At 41.4% G+C, this 21,906-nt stretch overlaps 1 protein-coding gene across 1 annotated transcript; it reads right to left on the reverse strand.

The window, feature by feature from the left end:
- Positions 1-1,059: 1,059 nt before the first annotated feature.
- On the reverse strand, positions 1,060-7,598 carry CCR6 (C-C motif chemokine receptor 6). Its single transcript, XM_044448685.1, has 3 exons — positions 7,545-7,598; positions 4,259-4,340; positions 1,060-2,215 (listed from the first exon to the last, which is right to left on the reverse strand). The coding sequence occupies exons 2-3, from the start codon at positions 4,265-4,267 to the stop codon at positions 1,154-1,156; spliced, it is 1,071 nt and encodes a 356-aa protein (XP_044304620.1). The 5' UTR covers positions 4,268-4,340; positions 7,545-7,598; the 3' UTR covers positions 1,060-1,153.
- Between the last annotated feature and the right edge of the window lie 14,308 nt (positions 7,599-21,906).

A 21,906-nucleotide genomic window follows, 5' to 3' on the forward strand; every position in this document is an offset into this window, starting at 1 on the left:
GGTTTAGATGTGTTCAGTGATATTTCAGGCAGTCAAGCCTTCTTCACTTTGGAACAACTTCACTACCTTCTCGTTGCTGTCATTTTTAGGAGTGTATTTTTTGGGACAATGACAATGTTTAAAAATTTGCACCTACATGAAAGAAAAAATATTTGCACAAATGTAAAATTAATTTAGGGAAAAAACCCAGATATTCCTAAGGGAGCGTGTTTTGGTATGCGTGGTAGTTCTTCTGTCGTCATGGCCATGTTATGCCATAACAGTTTATGTGAATGAACAGAGCAGAATGTCCATACAGATGCAGCCAAACACAGTAGAGCTTCCAAAGCACAGAAGCTGCATCACAGTTACATGCAAGGGGAATGACTGGGTATAGTGCTAAGAGCCTGCAGGCTGAAATATCCAGAATCTTAATTTTTAAAATTCTATTTTTATTTAAATTGCAGAACAAATGGGAGTCCTAATCTCAGTCATCAACGGATAACATTGAAATAATACTGCAATCACATCAGTCAATTCAAGAAACCGATGTGGTAGATGATAACACACTTTTGTCATTCTGTTCAACAGCTGTAAGGAAACTACTAAAAAGCACGGGGGCCTGACTCATGTTACAAGAAATTCTTGTCCCCTCATTTCCACAACATGGCAATGTTGCATTTTCCTGAAATGACTGAAGGGACAGATACACATTCAAACACTTAAGAGTCTGGTCCTACTGTGAAAAGAGGGATTTATCTTATTTGAAATGTTCATTATGGTATAAACTCCTACGGGCAAGATATATGAAATGGGAGAAGTATGATGGAGTTGACTTGGTTCACAAGTAATACCAGTTCTTGGGTTAAATAAGTCATGGGACCAGAGTGAAGTAAGCACGTGTATTGCTTCTTGCTCACATAGCACTTCTACTTTTCATCTATTTTGCTAAATAACTGCTACTCATGCACCAAGTCGGATACCCTGGATTGCTGAGGCTTGAGTTGTTTGCAAAGCTGCAAAGGGTGAGAAGCAGCACACTTGCTCATTCTCAGTCCTGATAACTCATGAGTTGCTACGTACAAACGGGGCCAGTATCTCATTTTGTGGCATGATTAATGTTACTTGGTGAAGGGGATTATAATACTGATGTACACAGAGTAACTCTACTGCATCAGTTACACATTTCACTTGTCTGCTTAGAATGAGCAGCATCCGAACTCCCTTTTGAATAATTGGTGCCTCTAGATTTCTTGGATCTCCCACAGCAGAGACTGATCATTATTTTCACAAAATAATTTCTGAATTTTACCCCAATAAAAGCATAGAGTACAGGATTCATACAACAGTGTAAGAAGGCCAGAGTTTCGGTTATATATTTCACATAGGCCATTTGTTTTTCACTCCAACAAGATTTATCCAGTTTCCCCATTGACACAGCTCTCATAAGAAGGACAATGTTATAAGGGACTTGGAATATCAAGAAAACTATCACAATTGAGACAATCACACGTATGGCTTGGCTTCTTTTCGTATTCTGAGCCTGCACTAAGGTTTTGACAATGAAAGTATAACAAAAAAACATGAATAGCAGAGGGATGAAAAATCCAAATAAAAGCTGCAGAGCTAATATCATCCGCTTCAACATGTTATCAGACTCTGTATTGGATTTATATTCACAAATGTACTTTGTGTTATTGGTAGAAAGGGGGTAGCTTTGGCTGAACATGAAAGTAGAGCTTGAGATTACAATTGATAATACCCACACAGCCAAGCAGATGATCTTACTGTATGCCAGAGTCCTTATCCGAAACTTAAATGACTTTGTTGCTTGCACAATGGCAATGTATCGGTCCATGCTTATACAGGCCAAGAGCAACATGCCACAGTTGAAGTTAATTGCATAAATACCTTTGATGAGCTTGCACATGAAGTCACCAAAGATCCACTGGTCCAGAGCATAGTTTACTGCCCAGAAAGGAAGAGTGAGAACAAACAGGATGTCTACAATAGCCATATTGCAGAGGCATATGTCAGTCAGAGAATCGGACTTCCTATAGAAGGCAAATGTCATCACAACAAATGAATTGCCCACAAGGCCCAAGACACATATCAGTGAATAGGCAATAGGTAGAAAAGTTTTTGTAAAGTTTCTGACTTCATTCTTGTAGCATGGTGGTGTCATGTGAAAATAAAAATCGGATATGTAGAAATAATCCGTGGTGGTATGTTCTTCCTGAAAAGACAATGGAAACGGTTAAAAGTCACTTTTCAACCTAGTTTGTGTCAAAGATGACAGTTTTTAAGAAAAGGTTTGTCTTCATTTCTTTTGGAAACTTAAATATGTAAGATTGTCCCCAGTGCTGCATGACTGGAAGTCTGCTCATGCAAGTGGATTTCCCTTGATCCTCTCAGCATTCCCCCTTGTCCTCAGGAAAGGCCTAGGACATGACATGCAGATTGGGTAGAGGCTGCCATGGGAAAGAACCACCACCAAAAATCAGGTGGAGACGGTGAAAGTTTTTTATGATTTAAACAGCATCTCACCAAGGGTAGATCATACCTCTGCCTCTCTTAAACAAGCCTTTGAGTTTCCTGTCTAAGGCTAACCACTGACTCATTTACTATCTAGTCTACAGAAAAACCTTGTTTGGCAGCTCATGGTTCAGAATGTTGTTTGTTCTTCTTTTAACATTGTTTAAGTTCTAACTGGATCCAGGAAATCTCAGAAAATCTATTCAAGGAAAAAAGTATTTTCCTAAATGTCCCTAAGCACAATTTTACAATTTGAACCTGATGGTGAGGGACTGGAATCCAGCTTAAATTTTCCAGATATCAGGGCTGCACAAAATGTTTTTTCTTTGCTCCCCACTGCCATGTTTGCAACTCCTCTCCCATCCTTTTGGTTTTGTAAGAGGCACAGTTACGTACTGTTGCATCTGTGCCAACATTTTTCCCTGATAGTTGATGCCAAATCTCAGTTGGAAGTTACGGCTAGAATTGGCCATCTGGCTGGTTACTGCTGAAGTGGATGAATTTTGACCAGATAAGGCATAGCTATTTGCGTGTTTTTATGCTTGCTTACTTTAAATATGTGACAGGTTGTAGGGAACTTACAATTTAACAAGAAAATGTCATATGTCATACACAGATTAGCACACTGATCCTAAACTCATTGGGTTGTATCCAATATTATTCTTTCTTACATTCGACCTAGTGCAATGAATGGGAATTAAATTAGACTGACAATGGATAGAACTCATTCTTGCAAAGTCCATGATATTAGAATCAATGGGTTTTGTTTCAGGCAATGTATTTCAATAGGAAGTGAATTTTAGGAACAAGGACAGCTATGTGAAATAGGATTCTTTCTCCGGAGACTTGTACTAAGAACAGCTTGGGTGGGTATTCCCATTCTAGTTTTGGTTCTGGTTCTGCATAGCTAGCAGCCCCGTATCAAATAATTAGAGCCAGAATGGCAAGATGTATGTTTGAAATGTTAAATAAATATATTATCTCATGGAATGTCATATTTGTTGTCTGTAGACATGGTAAATCTGATGGGGGTGGCATATAAAAATGTAAAAGAATTGGCTAGAAAAAGATTATATAAGTTAATGAAATAAGCTGTGATTTCTATTCTTTTAAGAGCCTATAAATACTTACTCAGAAGTAGGGAGTGTATTAGAAATTCCATTCCTTTTTTACTAAAATTTCCCCATTTTCCAACTCCCAAATCCAAATGCATATTCAAGCACAAGCAGTGATTGAATTTCATGCATTTCCAGCCGTGTGATATGATTTTCAGACCAAAACCAATGGCTTTGATAATCTGTGTACATTTGAAAAATGTGCATGAAAAAATTAATTCTTTTGAAACATGTGCATGAATACCCTTCAATCAGTGAGAAAGATGTGTACATTTTAAGAATGCACACACTCCATATATACAATTAGAAAAAATGTGTACCAAAATAAACACACATTTTCACCCAAACAAAAATAATGAAGCTTGCTCTCTGACAGTCATGAGTCAGAATGAGCTTCGCAACTCTAGAGAATGTGGTTGAATGCAAGTTTGCTGCTCATCCATAGATGCCTACACAGAAATAAACCCCATTCAGTTCAATGAGAATTATTCCGAGGTAGAATTATTCCTTCAGGCTCAGAGAAAGAAAAAAGTTCTGCTATCTCCCTCATCAGTTTTAGGATAAAATGGTATTTCATCCTCCTCTGCCATCCCTGAAAAAGAGAGTAAGTTTATCAATCAAGAACTTACTTGGTCCATTATGGTTCTCTCTGTATGTTATGACCAGGGAAAAGGATGGCCAGGGCAATTCAGCAAGGTTTACAGAGAATCTCTGTAAAGAAAGTAAATTATTAAAACAAATGAGGAAAATACCAATGTCTATTAAACCAGAAACTGGTTAAAATTGAATTTGTTATTTTCCCTTTTAACCCTTCCAGTAATGTTAATGACTATTGTACTGTCTTCATTAGACAATATTTTGGTTCTCATTACAGTTGCTACATGCAATAACAAGGACTTGTATCTATGTGTAATAATGTGGCTTGTTTATTACAGAGATCTCCACTGCAATAAGAATACTGTTTGCACCACCTGTTTACTCAGCCGTTGCCCTTCATGGCTGCTCACCAAAGCCAAGGATGGGGCGTGTGCCTGGGTTTAGGAAGTCGTTAACACCTCTCTGAGGAAGGGTTGAGGCCCTGCCCCCTTCCATATATAGCTGACCACGCACTAAGAACTTGGTTGGAGGTCCTTCTTCAGGAGCCCTCTCTGGAGAAGACTGGGAGAGTGGCTACCCGAAGAAGGGCCTTCTCTGCAATGGTGCCCCGGCTATGGAGCATGCTCCCCAGAGAGGTGTGCCTGGCGCTGGTGCTTTTTTCATTTCTGCACCAGGCCAAAACCTTTTTATTTTCCCAACGTTGTAAGATTTAATTGTAGTTTTCATTGAGTTTTATTGAGGATGCTAATGCTGTGCTTCTTACTGTATCACCATCCTGAGACTTTTGTAATAGGACAGAATAAAAAAGCCTTTAATCAAGCAAGCAAGCAAGCAAGCAAGCAAGCAAGCAAGCAAGCAAGCAAGCAAGCAGTAAAAGAGATCTTCATGCATATGCAGCTGATGTACATTCCCATCTGCATTGCAATGCTGCATCAGGGTTCCCCAAATCTGACATACTCTTCAAGTAAACGGCTTGGGGCCTGGTTACCTGAAGGAGCGCTTACATCCATATATGCCCGCCCGCCCCTTGAGATCTGCGGGAGAGGCCCTTCTCCGGGAACCCTCCGTGAAAGAAATCAGGAGGGTGGGTACTCGGAGGAGGGCTTTCTCTGCGGTGGCGCCTAATCTATGGAATGCACGCCCCAGAGAGGTCTGCCTGGCGCCGTCGTTATTTGTTTTTCGGCACCAGGCGAAGACCTTTTTATTTAAGCGTAATTTTAACTGTTAATATTATTGGATTTTATCTGGCCAGGGCGACTTATTTTATATTGTTTTTTTTTATATTTTAACTTAATGTTTGCATCTTACAAACATTTTAACTTAATGTTATAACTTAATGTTTGTATTTTAACTTAATGTTGTGAGCCGCCCCAAGGCTTCAGCGAATGGGGTGGCATAAAAATGTTTAAATAAATAAGTAAGTAAGTAAGTAAGTAAGTACGTACTGCAAAGGCACAGAGTGGGTCAGGATCTGTCCTTTACTACCCCAGAGTGCAGGAAATGGAATAGTGGGCTCCAATTGCAGGAAGCCAGGTTGTGGCTGGACATCAGGAAAAACTTCCTGTACAAGCAGTATGGCAATAAAACTGATCACCTAGAGTGGTCATGGTCTCTCCCACTTTTAAGAGGCTGCTGACAGCCATCTGTTAGGGATGCTTTAGCCAAGAGCCCTGCACTAAGCAAGGGCTGGGATGTGATGGTTGTCTTGGGCCCTTCCAACTCTACTATTTTATTATTATTGTGTATCCATAAAACACTAAGCTACTGCAGTTCCTTAAGTCTCACAAACTGCGTAGACTTCTGGGGCTTTCATTTAGTTATACAGAACTAAGAAAAACCACTGGAAATTAGTTTACTTCTAGTTAAGTCTGGCTGAAACTTAAAAAGCCCTTACTTCAAACTGAGAACCATTCAAATTAATGGGACAGGGTTAGTAAAACATACAGTTCTACTAACAAGTTTTACATTCTGCTTAAAGTGTTAAATTTTCTGGCACAAAGTACAGTCCAACCAAACCTGGGTACTTTTAAATCCCATCCTCTCGAAGAAATTTAAACATATGCTTAACTAGGGTTAAGTTAGTATTATGTACAAGGGCAGGCCCCTTGTACATAATAGCCGTTGAAGAGACATTGCAGGACATACTGCTTTTTTCTTTTAACCTCTCTTAAGGGTACAAGGTATCCATCTTCCTTTGTGCCAGGTTACATTGCTTTCCACTCTTTTATTGAGATTGCTGAAACTGAAAAGGCTTTGACTGGATTGCACCTATGAAAACTAATCATTGTGTCCATTGATATATCTGAATGGCTATACAAGTGCATTTTTACCTCACATAAACACATCAGACTTTTCCAAATATAAACCATTCAGTAATTCTTATCCTACTAGTTTCTATGCTTTTATCTGGGCAGGAAGTTAAAATGACTAATCTATTTTTAATTTATTATTTTTAAATGGCTTTATTTATTACATTGTTATTCTGCTTTTCCTCCAGCATGCTGACTGTATGTCCATGCTCCCACATACTTTGAACCTCACAATAGTCCTCACAAGTAGGTTACACTGAGAGAGAGCAAGAAACTGGCCCATGGCTACCCAGTGATGTTCTTGTCTGAGTAGAACTTTAAATCTGTGTTTCTTCGCACTTAGTTTAACCAGTATACTGCAGTAGTTCTCCATTTACTGTGGACTTGCTCCAAATAATCAGGTACAGAGTGAAGACAGTTGCAAAGGCTTAATTTCATCGCTTTACTATTTTCTCTGCAGATTCTGTTGGCCATTTTGTCACTGGATGGTTCCTTTTGACTTTCAGGCTAGCTTCCCGATCAGATGCATTTACAGTGTAATCCTACGAGTATTGACTTTTTAGTCAGCAATGAGTCTCTTTGTACTCAAAGGACTTCCTTCCTAGAAAATATTTTTATTTATTTCATTTTTATACCGCACTGCAGCTGAAGTTCTATGGGTGGTTTACACAACCTTAGGGTACCCTAGGGTTTCTAGGGTGCACTCCTACACATGTTTAGGCAGAAAAAAAAGTCATGCAACTCCAAGCATCCCCCCAGCCACCTATATAAACATGCATAGGATTTAATGCAGTGCCCTTAGAATTACAGTTGTCTGTAGAACGAGCAGGTGTTAGTGGCAAAAGTATTAAATAGGATATTTTTGTCATCTGAATGTATATATCCATGCAGCAGAGTGGTCTTGACTTTAAGAGATACAGTATGAAAATAATAATGTAATATATTCAGTAATGAGAACTTAACTAAAGAACATCTTTGTCAATCATAGCAATAAATTAGGCAAACTTACCTGCTCAGTAGGTATGATGCCTTTTATTCTAGCTATTAGATTTCAGATGCAGAGATGTTCTCAAGTTTCTATGCATTCTTAAACTACAGACAAGCTATCTTCTCGAGCATCTCACCTTAAAAAAACAACCTGTAATTCATGCAAATAAAGCCCACGCCCTCAGTTTATGTTTGATCCTAATTTGAAAATGAACATTTGCTTTCCTTGTGTGGTTGCTGTGGCTTTTTCAGATTTCACCACGTGTCATCTCTTGACTACCACAAACCAAGAAGATTAACAGAAAAGCAAAGGGGAAGCAGCAAGACGTAAGTCACGTGACCCTCCAAATGGGTTCTCAGGTACACCCACCTTTTCCTGTCCCCTTTCAGTAAGCATCACTGTCATGATTCATTTTAATATTCTGTATAATTACAAATTTATTTGTACATACATGACAAATATGCAAATTTCCCTGAACAAAAAGCACACCGATTGACACATGAAGCCTTTTATGCATATCACATGTCACTTAGGGTGTATACAGAATGTGGAATTGCGTGCCTCTTTTGTTGGCACAAGATAGAATCTCAATGGCCATAGGATTTTTCAGAGCCCCAACTTCAACCTTGCAAACTTGCTCCCAGGTTGAAACCGGGACTTCAGACTCAGAGGGTCTTGCTGTACCCTTGTAACCAGCACAGAAGAACCCACACCAGTGGCTGCTCCTGGGCCACAAGAGCAACCCCAGAGATGGGCTTTTGAGGGTAGGGATGAGAGCGGATAGGTTCCACTGGCATACAAAATACAGCAACACCTACCTCACACTCCGCCTACTTAGAGGCTGAATGCTCAGCCAGCCAAAATTGGACATTTAAGTGTTTTGCATGAAGGGAGGAGCTCAGAGATTACTTCTACCTCTCCATGCCTCCTGCCCTGCACAGGATGCCCATAATCTCCAAATTAAGGGCTGGGGCAGCCTCACTGGATTGCACCCTTAGTGTGACTTTTTTTGTTTCCCGCTGCAGAATCAGTTTGGATTCTCTTGAATGTTGCTCTTCAATTGAGGCAAATCCTCTGCTTCTCTCCTTCAGATAGACTCCCTGCCCTTTAAATAAAATTTAGGGTATTTATATGATCAACAGTTCTCTTAATACTTGTAGTGTTTAGTTTTATTTTTAACTTGAAAGATCAAAAGACGGGATGTGTGTTGCTCTTTGCAGAGGGATTCTCTGCTTTGTTTTAAAGCATCTAGTACACAGAGCATGATCCTGGCTGCTTCTCCAAACAAATTCCACGGAGCTTAGGAGGACATAGAAACATAGAAAACAGAGCGAGTCAGAAGGGGTCTCCCGGGCCATCTAGTCTGACCTCTGGCACCAGCCGGCTCTGCTCACAACATGCCCACCATGTGGACGTCCAACCTATCCTTGAACACCCGCACCGATGGGGCCTCAACCACCTCCCGGGGAAGCCCATTCCACACCCTCGGGGTCCTGACTGTCAGGAAGTGCTTCCTGGCATCCAAATGGGACCTTGGTTCCCTGAGCTTTGCTCCGTTGGAGCGCGTCCTGCCCTCCTCTGCAGGGGAGAACAGGTCTCTGCCCATCTCCATGTGACATCCCCTCACATACCTGTATGTCGCCAACATATCCCCTCTGAGTCTCCTCCGTATTCCCAAGGATGTATTCCCAAAGGGCACATGGCACTAGCAGACAGACATTAGGTTGTGGTGATGTTGCTGTAGAACATGGGTGAGCAATGTGAGAGGCGTCCATGTTGTTATGCAAGGGGACATTTGGGCAGCTGCCCAGAGATTCTGTTTTGAGTGCCCCAGTGATATCACCTATCTTAGCACTAGTCTGCTGCTTCCCTCAGGATTCAGCAACTGTACAGTGACTACAGGACATTAGGGGAAACTTCCTTGCCAGGCCAGTAAGGAGTGCAAAGGCAGAAGCCTTTTGAGCTATAGAGACGCAGTGTCACCCTTTCTGCCACATTTTGCTTGCTCTTCTTTTGTGCCCACTGCTGAGAGCTTGCTTGGAATGGAAGGGAGAGAGGAGGCAGGAAGAGTTCCTTGAAGAAAACTGGTTTTGATTCTGGCATCTGATTTACAGCTCGAAACTGGAGGTTTTGGGTTCTGTGGGAGCTCTACAAAGGATTTAATTAGTCTCCAGGAACTTTTTCTCCCTTCTCCCTTTAACTTTTTTCTCAAAGGGAGTGTTAAAGGATGGCCCACATAGGCTGGAAGCCCAAATCTCAGGAAGGTCACCTATCCACCAACCTGCCTTCCAGGATTACTGGATAAAATAAAGGTACAGAGGCCCTATTTATCTCTGTTGCAGCGGATCCTCTTGGATTACCTGGCTTTTTGCCTAAATGTGCTGCTCCTGCTGCCTCCATCCTTGCAACTTTCAGCCTGAGTTTTTTCCCTTCCAAAATCAAATTGTTTGATTCATTCATTCATTTGATTTCTTTGATTTCTACCCCTCTCCCATGCTCATTCATCCCTTTTTACCAATATGGGCCTTTAAATGCACATGCATGTGTGTGCGTGCATGCGCGCACAGAGAGAGAAAGAGAGAGAGATTTTAGAGCATAAGGACATTAGCATATACACATTTGTACAGTTTCTTTGTCATGTGGGCCTGATCTTTTTACTACCTAGTAGGACCCCTGGTTCTTTCACAGAGGAGCAGGTAGCAGATTATAGGAAAAGTTGAGTGAGGACTACAGGCAGTCCCCAAGTTATGAACAGCCAAGTTACAAACAACCCATACTTATGAACAAACTACCATAAAGCTGATTATTTTTGTTAAAAAAATTGGAGAAAATCATTATCACCATGGAGAGAGGAACCAAAGGGTAGAGAAGGAGGCCTCCAAAGCATGCCTTCCAGCCCTGTGCATTCAGAGAGGGAAATCTCTTTAGCATTTCTTTGGAGCAAAGGGAAGGAACTGGTGAGTTTGGAGGGTGGAGCAGATACATTTGTAGTTTTTCCACTTTCATGGGGGTCTTGCACCCCTAACCCCACAGATGTGGAGGGCTTATAAATGATCTGACTTACATACAAATTTGACTTAAAGGTGAATTTTCTGTTTTCTCAGGAATGGAAGTCATTCATATCCTGGGGATTGCCTGTACATGACACAATGTCCAAGGAAGGCAGGACTGAGGGAACTGGGTCTTTTCAGCCTGGAGAAGAGGAGATTCTGAGGAGATCTATTGGCGACATACAGGTATGTGAGGGGGTGTCACATGGAGGTGGGTAGAGACCTGCTCTCCCCTGCAGAGGAAGGCAGGATGTGCTCCAATGGAGCCAAGCTCAAGGAACCAAGGATCAATTTGGATGCCAGGAAGCACTTCCTGACAGTTAGGACCCCAGGAGTATGGAATGGACTTCCACAGGAGGTGGTTGAAGCCCCGTTGGTGAGGGTGTTCAAGGATAGGCTAGACATGCACATGGTAGGCATGTCATGAGTGGAGCTGGCTGGAGCCAGGGGTCAGACTAGATGGCCCAGGAGACCCATTCTGACTCGCTCTATTTTTATGTTTCTGAGGAAGTGCTGGAAAGGCAGCTTGCAGAATGCTTCAAGGCACTACCATAAGAAAATAAGAATTTGTCTTCTACTTATTCCATTCATCTAACCCTGCACCATTGGCACTGAGTGTTAACATCTTCCAAGATTTTGGGCAGGATCAAACCTGTGGCCTTCTGCATACCAACCATATACTCTACCACTGAGTTAAATGTTTTACTTTTTAAAAAGAAAAAAAATCTTTATCCCCTGCTTAATTCATGAAATCAGTTAAAGAATGTACAACCATCTCTCATACATGCATGCCATTCCTCTGAAATGCTGCCCTTCTATAAAAGGCTATTTGGGTTGGGGAATTTACTGTATCTTTTCTCTATTTCCACTTATCATTCTTCTTAACTTCTCCCTTATCCTATACTGGGGTTTCTTTTCTCTTCTTTATTCCATCCAGAGCCAGTTACCTTGCCCCTGCTGGTGATTCCTCCCCTAAGGAAGAACTGCAACTTCCAGAGACAGGCACCATTACACCATCCATGTCAGAAGACCAGGAGGAGCCTTGGCCCAGAGGGCAGTTATGGTCACAGGTCCATCTTTGTCAGGGGCAGTGGGATCTGCCTTTGAGGCAGAAGCTGAGCCACCCTTAGTCTCCCAGGAGCATCTGTTGCCTCAGGCATCAGGCAAGTAGGACTCTTGTGAGAATGAGTACTTGATTATAAGGATTCTGCAAGAGAAAGAGCCTGTCCCTGCGTAGGACTTTGCCCGAGAGCTCTAACATACTGCAGCTGAGCCATGTGTGGGGCTCAGCAGGTTCTAGCGATAGAAGCCTTCAGCATCTCTGTAGCCAGTGCTGAAAACAGTGCCGCTTTTCCATTCCAGTGCTTTCTGCTCTGCTTCCTGGACCTTGCCATTATGTTTGATGATCCCTGCTGCTGAGCCTTGGATTTCTGCATGACTTTGTTTCTGGAGTGGGTAAATTATCTGGCTGCTTCACTGTGCTTTGACCTTTGTTATGGTTGAACCGCTTCTGCCTTCCTGCTTCCTTACTTTACTAAAACCTTGCTGCCCAAGTGCGTGCCTGTTTGTGACCTTGCTTTTCAGATTGCCCCATAACTCAGAGTTTGTTTCAGTTAGAACAAATCTTGGAATTCTGTTAAGGGGAGGGTAATGAGTAAGAGACATTCTGAATTGTATATGGCTTTATACCAACACAGAAGAGGATTTTTTTTCCTTCTCATTGGTCCAGCACTTTGGGAACAGTGGGTTCATGAGGTTGCAGAGGAAGGAATTTGAGCTACTTTGCTTCCATCATCCAGCAACAGAATCAAGGCTTTAGTAAAAAACAAGAATAATGTTGCATACTATGCTCTTTTGCACTCCTATATATCTATTAAAAGTCTTATTATGTGTAATGGTGCTTAGTCCTCAGAAAGGGCACTTAGGCCTATAGCCCAAATTATTTTTTTGCAGACTGATCTTCTGCAGGTTTACAAATAAGTAAGTCTTGAGTTATGGCCCCACAAACTTCCGGAGGTTGCTCACCTGAATATATATTGAATACTTGTGAAAGGGATCTTGGGGTACTGGTTGAATGCAGGCTAAACATGAGTCAGCAGTGTGACACAGCAGTGAAGAGGGCGAACACCACCCTTGGTTGCATAGCCAGAAGTGTGGCTTTTAGATCGAGAGAGGTATTACTACCACTCTATAGGACTCTGGTGTGCCCACAACTGGAGTATTGTGTTCAGTTCTGGGCTCCACATTACAAGAAGGATGTAGCCAGGTTAGAGTCAGTGAAGCATAGAGCCACAAGGATAGTGACCAGGTTGCAGAGAAAGTTTTATGAGGTAAGACTGAGGGAACTGGGTCTTTTCAGCCTGGAGAAGAGGTGACTCCAAGGGGATCTGTTGGCGACATATAGGTACATGAGGGGTGTCACACGGGGGTGGGTAGAGACCTGTTCTCCCCTGCAGAGGAAGGCAGGATGTGCTCCAATGGGGCCAAGCTCAAGGAACCAAGGTTCCATTTGGATGCCAGGATGTACTTCCTGACAGTTAGGACCCCAAGGATATGGAATGGGCTTCCACGGGAGGTGGTTGAAGCCCCATCAGTGAGGGTGTTCAAGGATAGGCTAGACATGCACATGATAGGCATGTCATGAGTGGAGCTGGCTGGAGCTGGGGGTCAGACTAGATGGCTCAGAGGACCCCTTCTGACTTGCTCTGTTTCTATGTTTATACACACACACATAGTGTGTGTGGACCCCTTCTGACTTGCTGTTTCTGTGTGTGTGTGTGTGTTGTGTGTGTGTGTAAATATCCACACAGATGTAAATCCCTGACATTGGCCTGGTTCTTTCTGGCTAAATCCCTGTTCTTTCGTAGTAATGCCCCTGCTGGGAGATCTTAACACATCTATACAAGGAAGAGAAAGACTATTAAACATTACATTCCAAAGAAGGCCAGCTTGCTGCCCTAATTTGGCAGCAAACAATTCCATAATGTCCAGTAACTCTAAAAGGGGTATATTTAGCTTGTTCCAGCTACAAAATGCTAAAATACATAAACTGAACTTGCAAACAGTGAGGGAGATGAGTTGGGCATGGCTTAGGATACTGAAACTCTGCTTAGAAATTAACCATTTTTCCTTTATAAATCTAGAATGGCCAGATCTCTTTGTACACTTGGCTCCTGTACCACTTAGTGTTTTGATTGAGAGAGAACCTTACCAGTCAGAATGCAACAAGCAGTGAATCAAAAGTTACATCCACCAAAATGTTGTGAGCCGCCCCGAGGCTTTGTTGCGATGGGGGCGGCATAGAAGTGTTTTAAATAAATAAATAAAATACCCCCATTTCACAGCTGGTAAATGCAAAATGAGGCAGTCTTGTCTGACAGCTTGACGGTTGTATTTGGATTTATGACTCAGTGCATGACTTGAACAGGTCACTTTCATAAAACAGGAACTGCAATATTAGCAACACTTTTTGAGAGAAGACAAGGTGATTGGGCAGGTCCAAGTTATTTTAGAGCCAAGATATGCTAGAGGATAGCTAAAGAGCTGGGAGCAGATACATTACAAAGAGAGGCGAATTATCTTAATTGCAAGGACAAAATCCCGTTGCCCCTGCTCATCAGCCGCTCAGCTCGGAGGCTTATGACCATCCCATGCAATGTGTAGTAACTGCTGCAACTTGCATGCTACCTTTTATGCAGATTGCTAATTTTGGCAATTTAGTTTTAGTGCTGGGAAGGAAAGGGGGTTGAGGTGCTGACTGGAACACGCCTCCCCACCTTCCTAACGCACTCCCTCTTTCTCCCTCCAGGGCCCAGTTGTCACCTGGGTGGTGGGCAGCTGTGTGCTTTTCTCCCTGCACGGGTTGCAAGGTTCTGCCTTTGGAGTCCCAGCTCCAGGACTGTAGGCTCTTGGAGCTTTGCCTCTGAAGAATCCTATGGCCTCCCAGACTGTCCAATGTCACTTTGGTGACCCTGTTTAGGCTGATAGGAATACATTATTTTAAACAAGTCTCAAACATGAAAGGGTCTTTAGCAACAAAATGTAATAAATCTTCCAGATGTGTGTGTGCTGCATAGCAGAAGCAAAGAAAGATGATCCTGTAGCACTGCCGATAGGGAGAATTAGACATAGCCCCTAATCAGAAGGGAGAATAAAAGAGTGCATGATTCATAACTCTCTTAGTTTTGCATGTGCTTCCAGATATAGTTACTCATTTGATTTATGTGGTTACAAAATCTTCACAATCATCAGGTTTCGGTATTATTCTTTCTCTCATCTTGCTGATTGTATATGTGGTAAGGAAATGGTATGCATGAGAAATGGGTCCTCCAGGATGTGATAAAAGAGAAGAGTTGCAGAAGAGCCATTTATCTCAATGCAAACAAGCCAAGACGATATGTTTCCTGTGGACAGGTGATGGTCCGTCAGGTGCAGCAGGATTTCTCTGCATCCAGTCTGATTGGACAGGATTAAGTGGCTACATAAGGCTTGCGTTATAGGACAAACCTTCATGCTTCTGTGACAGGGTGAGATGGGATCCCTGTATTTTCTTATAAAAAGCAAACTGGCAAAAAGACTGATTTCTGTAAAGGAAGTATATATGGTTTATACTTAACACTAAGTACACTTACTGTTTACAAACCGGATAGCTAAAAACTAGGGAATATGTAAACTTTCCCATCTTTTATGGATGGAGAGTAATGTAAGGATAATTAGTGACTATGGTTGTAGGAAGACGGGAAGCAGTTGTTTCACCTGGTGTGAAATGTAACATGTTTTCTTTTAAAATCTTTTAAAATGTGCAGCTCCTCCTATTCTAGCTAGAGCCAATGCAGTGCTCACTGAAAGCGGTCCTAGCTGTTACAATTGCTTTCTATTTCCTGTTTGATATGTATGTAACTGTCTTATGTTTTTGAACTCAGTAACATTGACCTAAAAAGACTCATCTGACAACTTAAGAAGAAATGTTAAATTGTGTAAGCAAATGAAACTTTAGATCCAATGTTTCTACTCCTACATCTCAAATAAGGGGAATCAGAGCTGTAAAATATCCACCAGAGTCTCAGCTTAACAATATTGCTTTACAAATATTGGGTTGTGTCCAGTAGTGGCTATCCACCAAAAAAAAGAGACCACTGGTGCTACAGATCCCACCCCCCCCCCCCCCCCCACTGCAACTGCCTGGGCATTTCACAAATCTGCTCTGGAGAAGAATTCCATGTAATTACTCTAACCGAACCCAAAGCACAATAAAGCACTGAGGAGGTTTTAATCACATTTACCAAAGCAGGACATTGTCAGAAGGCTTTTAAAGGTATTGACCTGGTTTGGGTTCCAAGACAGCTACCCAGGGTTAATCAATCCTCCGAGTTACCACAGCACTCCGTACACTGCTACAAGTATGTAAACCACAGTGAGGGATGGCTGCAACTTGTTGTGTGTCAAAACCCAGGTGGAAGGAAAGTTAAATTGGAAAGTTAAACAATCTTTCCATAAACTATTTATTTATTTATTTAAAACATTTTTATGCCACCCCCATCGCAACGAAGCCTCGGGGCAGCTCACAACAGAAACAAATACATAAATACATAAATAATAACCATATAACAATAAAAAATTATTTAAAAACCCCTGGTGCATCTCGGCTAAATAGATACAAATAATTTAACAATTAAAATAAGTTTTAAATAAAAAGGTCTTAGCCTGGCGCCGAAAATCAAATAACGATGGCACCAGGCGGACCTCTCTGGGGAGCGCATTCCATAGATGGGGCGCCACCGCAGAGAAAGCCCTCCTCCGGGTACTCACCCTCCTAATATCCTTCACAGAGGGTTCCCGGAGAAGGGCATCTGTTGCTGATCTCAAGGGGTGGGAGGGCATATATGGACGCAAGCGTTCCTTTAGATATCCAGGTCCCATGCCGTTTAGGGCTTTATAGGTCATAACCAACACCTTGAATTGGGCCCGGACTTCAATCGGGAGCCAGTGGAGCTGACGGAGAACTGGGGTTATATGAGAACAACTCCCAGTCCCTGTCAGCAACCTGGCAGCTCTATTCTGCACCAACTGAAGTATCCGGACCATCTTCAAGGGTAGCCCCACTTAGAGCGCATTACAGAAATCTAATCGGGAAGTCACCAGCGCGTGTGTCACTGTCTCCAGGCAGTCATTCTCCATGTTGTCTGTTCCAGGATTTTGCAAAGGTAGCCAGCCCCACAAATAGAGATGACGTGACAGGTCAGGGCAAGCCATGGCCAGGGCTTGCACATTCATACCAACAGGCAGTACGTGCTGCAGTTTCTTGTGGGTAACTTAACCAGCAGTGGGCTGCTGTGTCTTTCAGACTGGTTCAGTGTAAAGATCTTGGAGAGTAGCCAGTAATGTCATTCTGTTAATGTAAACTACAGGGGACCTCTGCTGCTATGCCAGTAGTGTTAACTTGTGCAACTCTAACTCTAATGCTGTTGCACTATCATTGTCATTTTCCAAGTGGTCATGTGTCCATTCACACATATGGTTTCTGTGCCTGCATGGAGCTTGTTGGCAGGAAGATTCTATAGTTAAGTGTGTTCTGGGCAGGAGTCCCCCCTTTGTGACCCTGGAGTACATGAGAGAGTCTCCCGCCCATTCTCTTAGCTCCTTTCTGACTGCCACTGTGCCTGGAATAGGAAGTTATTCTCTCAAACCTTGAGTATCCCTGAATTTTTTATTTAATTCTTTTCCTAGCTTTCCTAAACTTTCCTTCAGAAGTAACCCCCTTTTCTTGCCTTATGTGCCTCCTATTAGGAGGAGGAGGAGAAGACATTCCCCTTTTGTCATCTTCTATACTCTCTGGTGTCATTCATGCTTAAGCCAAATTTTCTCACCTTCCCCTTCTCTCATTGGTGCTGAAGGCACCCTTTAAAACTTACATCCACTGCAGAAGCGAACTCCCCACAACAGACAGACTGTGGGACACTGCTGTTGCATCCTGAGGTTTCATCCACCAGCCTCTTCTAGCTTCTCCAGGTCACCAACCTTGGCTTTAAGGGAACAAACATGCTTCCTGAGAGCCAGGAACTGATTACACTCAGTACACCCCCTGATTTCTGTTCTGGTAGAGGTGCCACTCAGTACAATATACTAGATTGCCCCCACCCATTCGCTGAGTTTCCGCCTTCATAGCTGTTCTTGTAGTTATGTCCTGAGTTGGGAGGAAAGAGTGAACTGTCCTGGGGTGGTTGCACTGTTGCTAAACTTGCACAGGCACTTAAGTCTCTTTGTCACTGGGGCTCCTTGCGCTCACAGACAACTTTGTTTCAATCTCAAAAACTGAGAAGTGCAAATTATATTTTAAATGTACAGAGTGATAATGCTCATAATGTAGCATGATGTTCCAATTCATAGGTTCACAGTAATTTTTCACATGAATTTCCCCACCACTTCTGTATGTCAACGTATCCAAGAATATTTCTTGTAAAACCTTATCAGAAGTAAATTTAATGTTGGTAGCTGTATTAATTCAACTTCTAACTTATGCAACCTGGGCAGACAACTACGAAGTTCCCCTATATATTGGCCATAAAACAACATATGATATCTATACAGATTGTCTGATTAAAAATAACGTTCCATCTAAATATGCCATACGAAATTGTATCAGTGCTGAAGTTTACAGTCACAATGCAGAACACTATAGCTGTCCATGAAGTACAATAAAATCATATTGTGAAGCAAATAGTATTAAAGCACTATTGTCTGTTCAAAGGTTTTGCAGAATGTAATGATCCACCTATCATAGAATTCCATAGATCTTTTGAGTATCAAGGACAAAGTAGTACATTCAGATAAGGTTGGTTCCTGAGAGAAATATTGTAATTTCAAATGTGTTTCATGCTCATTTTGTGCTCAATATCTACAGTTAAAGTGATTTATCAAATCCTGTGATAAAAATTCTTTTGTGTTTAAAAAAAAATCAGTCTTGTCAATCTAATAATATCATTTATGTCATGTCCCTGTTCATTGATATATGTTGGACAAACAAGAGACTTACATAAAATATAAGGTAAGAACCACACTGTTAGAAGCTTCACTAAAATCACATTTTGTGGAATGGTCATTTACTCGAGGAATTAAGATTTGTATCTCTTGAAGAAGTACACATATAGAGGCATAAAGGAGAAGAGCTTCATTTATTATTATGTTAATAAGAAGACTTCTGGAACATTACCTTGAAATCTTGAAGCCCTTAATGGAATTAATTAAAAATGTGACCTCGCAGTATTTTTATAGACAGCATAAGTTGCAAAGCATGTTTCTAAACAGTATTGCTTTAAAACTTATATGCAGCTGCTACATATCAGAATAATTTGGTTTTTGAGTTCATTATGACCTTAAGGAATTTGAAAAGATTGTAGATTATTTGTTAAAACTGTTCATGCATTCATTTATATCTGTAAAATGTTCTGTGAATTGCTGAGTTAGAATGAGATCTTAATATTTTTAAGACTTGTTTTCACTTCTAGAAGAATCAAGAGGTGCAGGAAGAGCAACTTTAAAGTGGATCAGAAAAAATATTTTCTCCCAAGGACTCACAATCTCCAGATAAGGATTTAATAAAGGTCATTTGTTGAAAGAGATGTTAAGCAGCTCCAGGCATTCCTGGAGGAAACAGATTATCTAGAATGGATCTAGATTCTAGATCCATTTCAATCTGGCTTCAGGCCTGGTTTCAGAATAGAGAATGCCTTCCTTGCTCTGTGGGATGACCTTTGCAAGGAGTGAGATGAGGGTGGGGAGATTGTGACCCTGTTCATTCTCCTGGACCTTTCAGAGGCTTTTGACACCCTCCACCATGGTGTCATTCTGGATAGGGTGACCAGGTTGGAAGTTGGAAGCTCTGCTTTGAGGTGGTTCTGCTCCTACCTAGCTGACATTGTGCAGAAGGTGATGCTGGTGGATAGTTGCTCTGTGCCATGGCATTTATGATATGAGCTTCTGCAGGGTTCTATATTATCCTCAATGCTTTCTAATATCTACATGAAACTGCTGGGAGAGGTTATCCAGCAATATGCTGATGATACTCAGCTCTACCTCTCTTTTACATCAAAACCAGGTGAGGCGATGTCCATTCTGACCAGTGCCTTGGCTTGGTAATGGACTGGATGAAGGCCAATACACTGAAGCTCAATCCAGGGAAGACAGAGCTATTGTTGGTGGGTGGATCATCTGGCAGGTTAGGAGGACTCCAACCTGTCCTGGATAGGGTTTCACTCTCCCTAAAGCACAGGGTCCTTGGAGGTGCTCCTGGACCCAGAACTATCTGTTGAGTCTCAGGTAGACTCAGTGGCTGGGGCACCTTCATTCACCTGTGGCTGATATACCAACTTTGGCGCCACCTGGACAGGCAGAGCCTGGCCACAGTTACCCATGGCCTGGTAACATCCTGGTTGGACTATTGTAACACTCTCTGCATGTGGCTGGCTCTGAAGATGGTCCAGAAACTTAACTGGTCTGAAATAGGGCAGTGTGGTTGCTGACAAAATTTACCCCACATGCAAATTTTGCACCACCTCCATTGGCTACCAGTTGAAATTGGGGCATAATTTAAAGTGCTTGTTTTGGCATATAAAGCCCCCTAATGTCTTGAAACCAGGATACCTGCAGGACTGCCATTTCCCATAGATGCCTACCTGTTCTTTAAGATCTGAGTTGGAGGCCCTTCTTAGAGAATCATCCCCCAAAGAAGTGGGGGGGATGACAAGTAGAAGGACTTTTTTGGTGGTTGTGCCTCACCTCTGAAATTGGGTCCCCAAAGAAGTTTGCCTAGAGCCCTCATTACTAGCATTCTGGCACCAGGCAAAGACTGTCCTATTTTCTAGGTATTTTAATAATTTTTTAAAATTAATAATTATATTTAATATGTATATTTTATTGATTTTAATTTATTTTAAACTGCTATATTTACTACTATTGCAATATTATTGCATTTTATGGATTCCTTTATTGCATTACTGATTTCTAATGTACACTGCCTAGACAGCCCTAAATTGGGCTATAGGTTGTGGCAGATAAATTTAAAAATGAATGAATGACTGAACACCTGGTGCCATACCACTTTGGCTAGTACATGTCTTGCAAAGTGTACATACAGTTTTCTGAAGGGTGGCACCATTATTATACTTCAGCCAGACAAATCATGTAAGACTCTTATCTTGTTTGTTCAATAGCTGACATACACAGAACCTATAAAACATTCATGTTCCATATTCCTTGAAGGGTGGGGGTTTCAAAAGCTGCCAGTTATTTTCTTGAGAGCAAGATAAACAGTTATCCATAATAGGAAAACAATGTTTGAATTTAATGGCTGTGCTCTCTGCTATCCTCCAGAGTATCAGAATTAGAATTGCTTTGGAAAATATTTTCAAATTTTAGCTAGGAGCAGTCTGCTGATTTCAATATAAGCGATCAGAACTGAGAATACCACCACTAGTATTCGGAATTCTTTCAATTCTTTAAAATATTAAAAGAATACTGTGTACAGTATTTTTGAGGTATTAGAAATAGATTTTTGTAGGGGTTAGATACTGTCAGTGTTCATATAAAATGTACCTGTCACATAGATTGGATGAGACTATCACTTCTGAATGTTATATTTACAGTAGCAGCATTTGAGTAAAAGGATATATGAAACCTACAAATAGAAGTTTAGTTTTAATTATTCAAACAATCATCCCAAACATATTTAAGACTTTCTAATGGAAAGCTTTTACATTTAAAAGAAAATAACCCAATTGCCAAAATGCACACTTCTCATGCCTTGCATCATGTCCCAATGATCTATATAATAGTTTCACCAACAGATATTCAGGGTCCAGATCTACAGCAGAGAGGAGTGGTAGGCATTCATCCTACCACTAATTCAAATCAATTATTTTGGTTCCTGGAGTGAACAATTTGGCTTATAATATTTAATACATCTTGTATAAACATTGGCATATAGTTCAGAGTTTACCAAGGTACCAAACAGTTTTATGGGGCACTGTAGAATTTCTAATTCAGCAGTCAACCATTAGGTTGCTTGGATACCAGATCTGGAAAACCCCGGTCTGATGAGAATGCCAGTTGTTATGTAGTCACTATAATTGCAGCCCACAACATTTAGGGTTCAAAGTTGTCTAATTTGTAGATAGTTATATTTTAGGATATTTTACAAACTGCAATCCAGTTTATGTTGTATATGTGATCATGTGTCTATGTCTAAAAATATTTGTGGGCAAATCCAAGACCACCCAATATAATAGTAACTGAATATAGGAGTAAACCTTGTGCTAGAGATTTAGAAGCTCAACTGT

The sequence above is a fragment of the Varanus komodoensis genome, unplaced genomic scaffold, assembly GCF_004798865.1.
Source record: "Varanus komodoensis strain SLA01 unplaced genomic scaffold, ASM479886v1 scaffold1, whole genome shotgun sequence".
NCBI classification, from domain to species: Eukaryota; Metazoa; Chordata; class Lepidosauria; order Squamata; family Varanidae; genus Varanus; species Varanus komodoensis.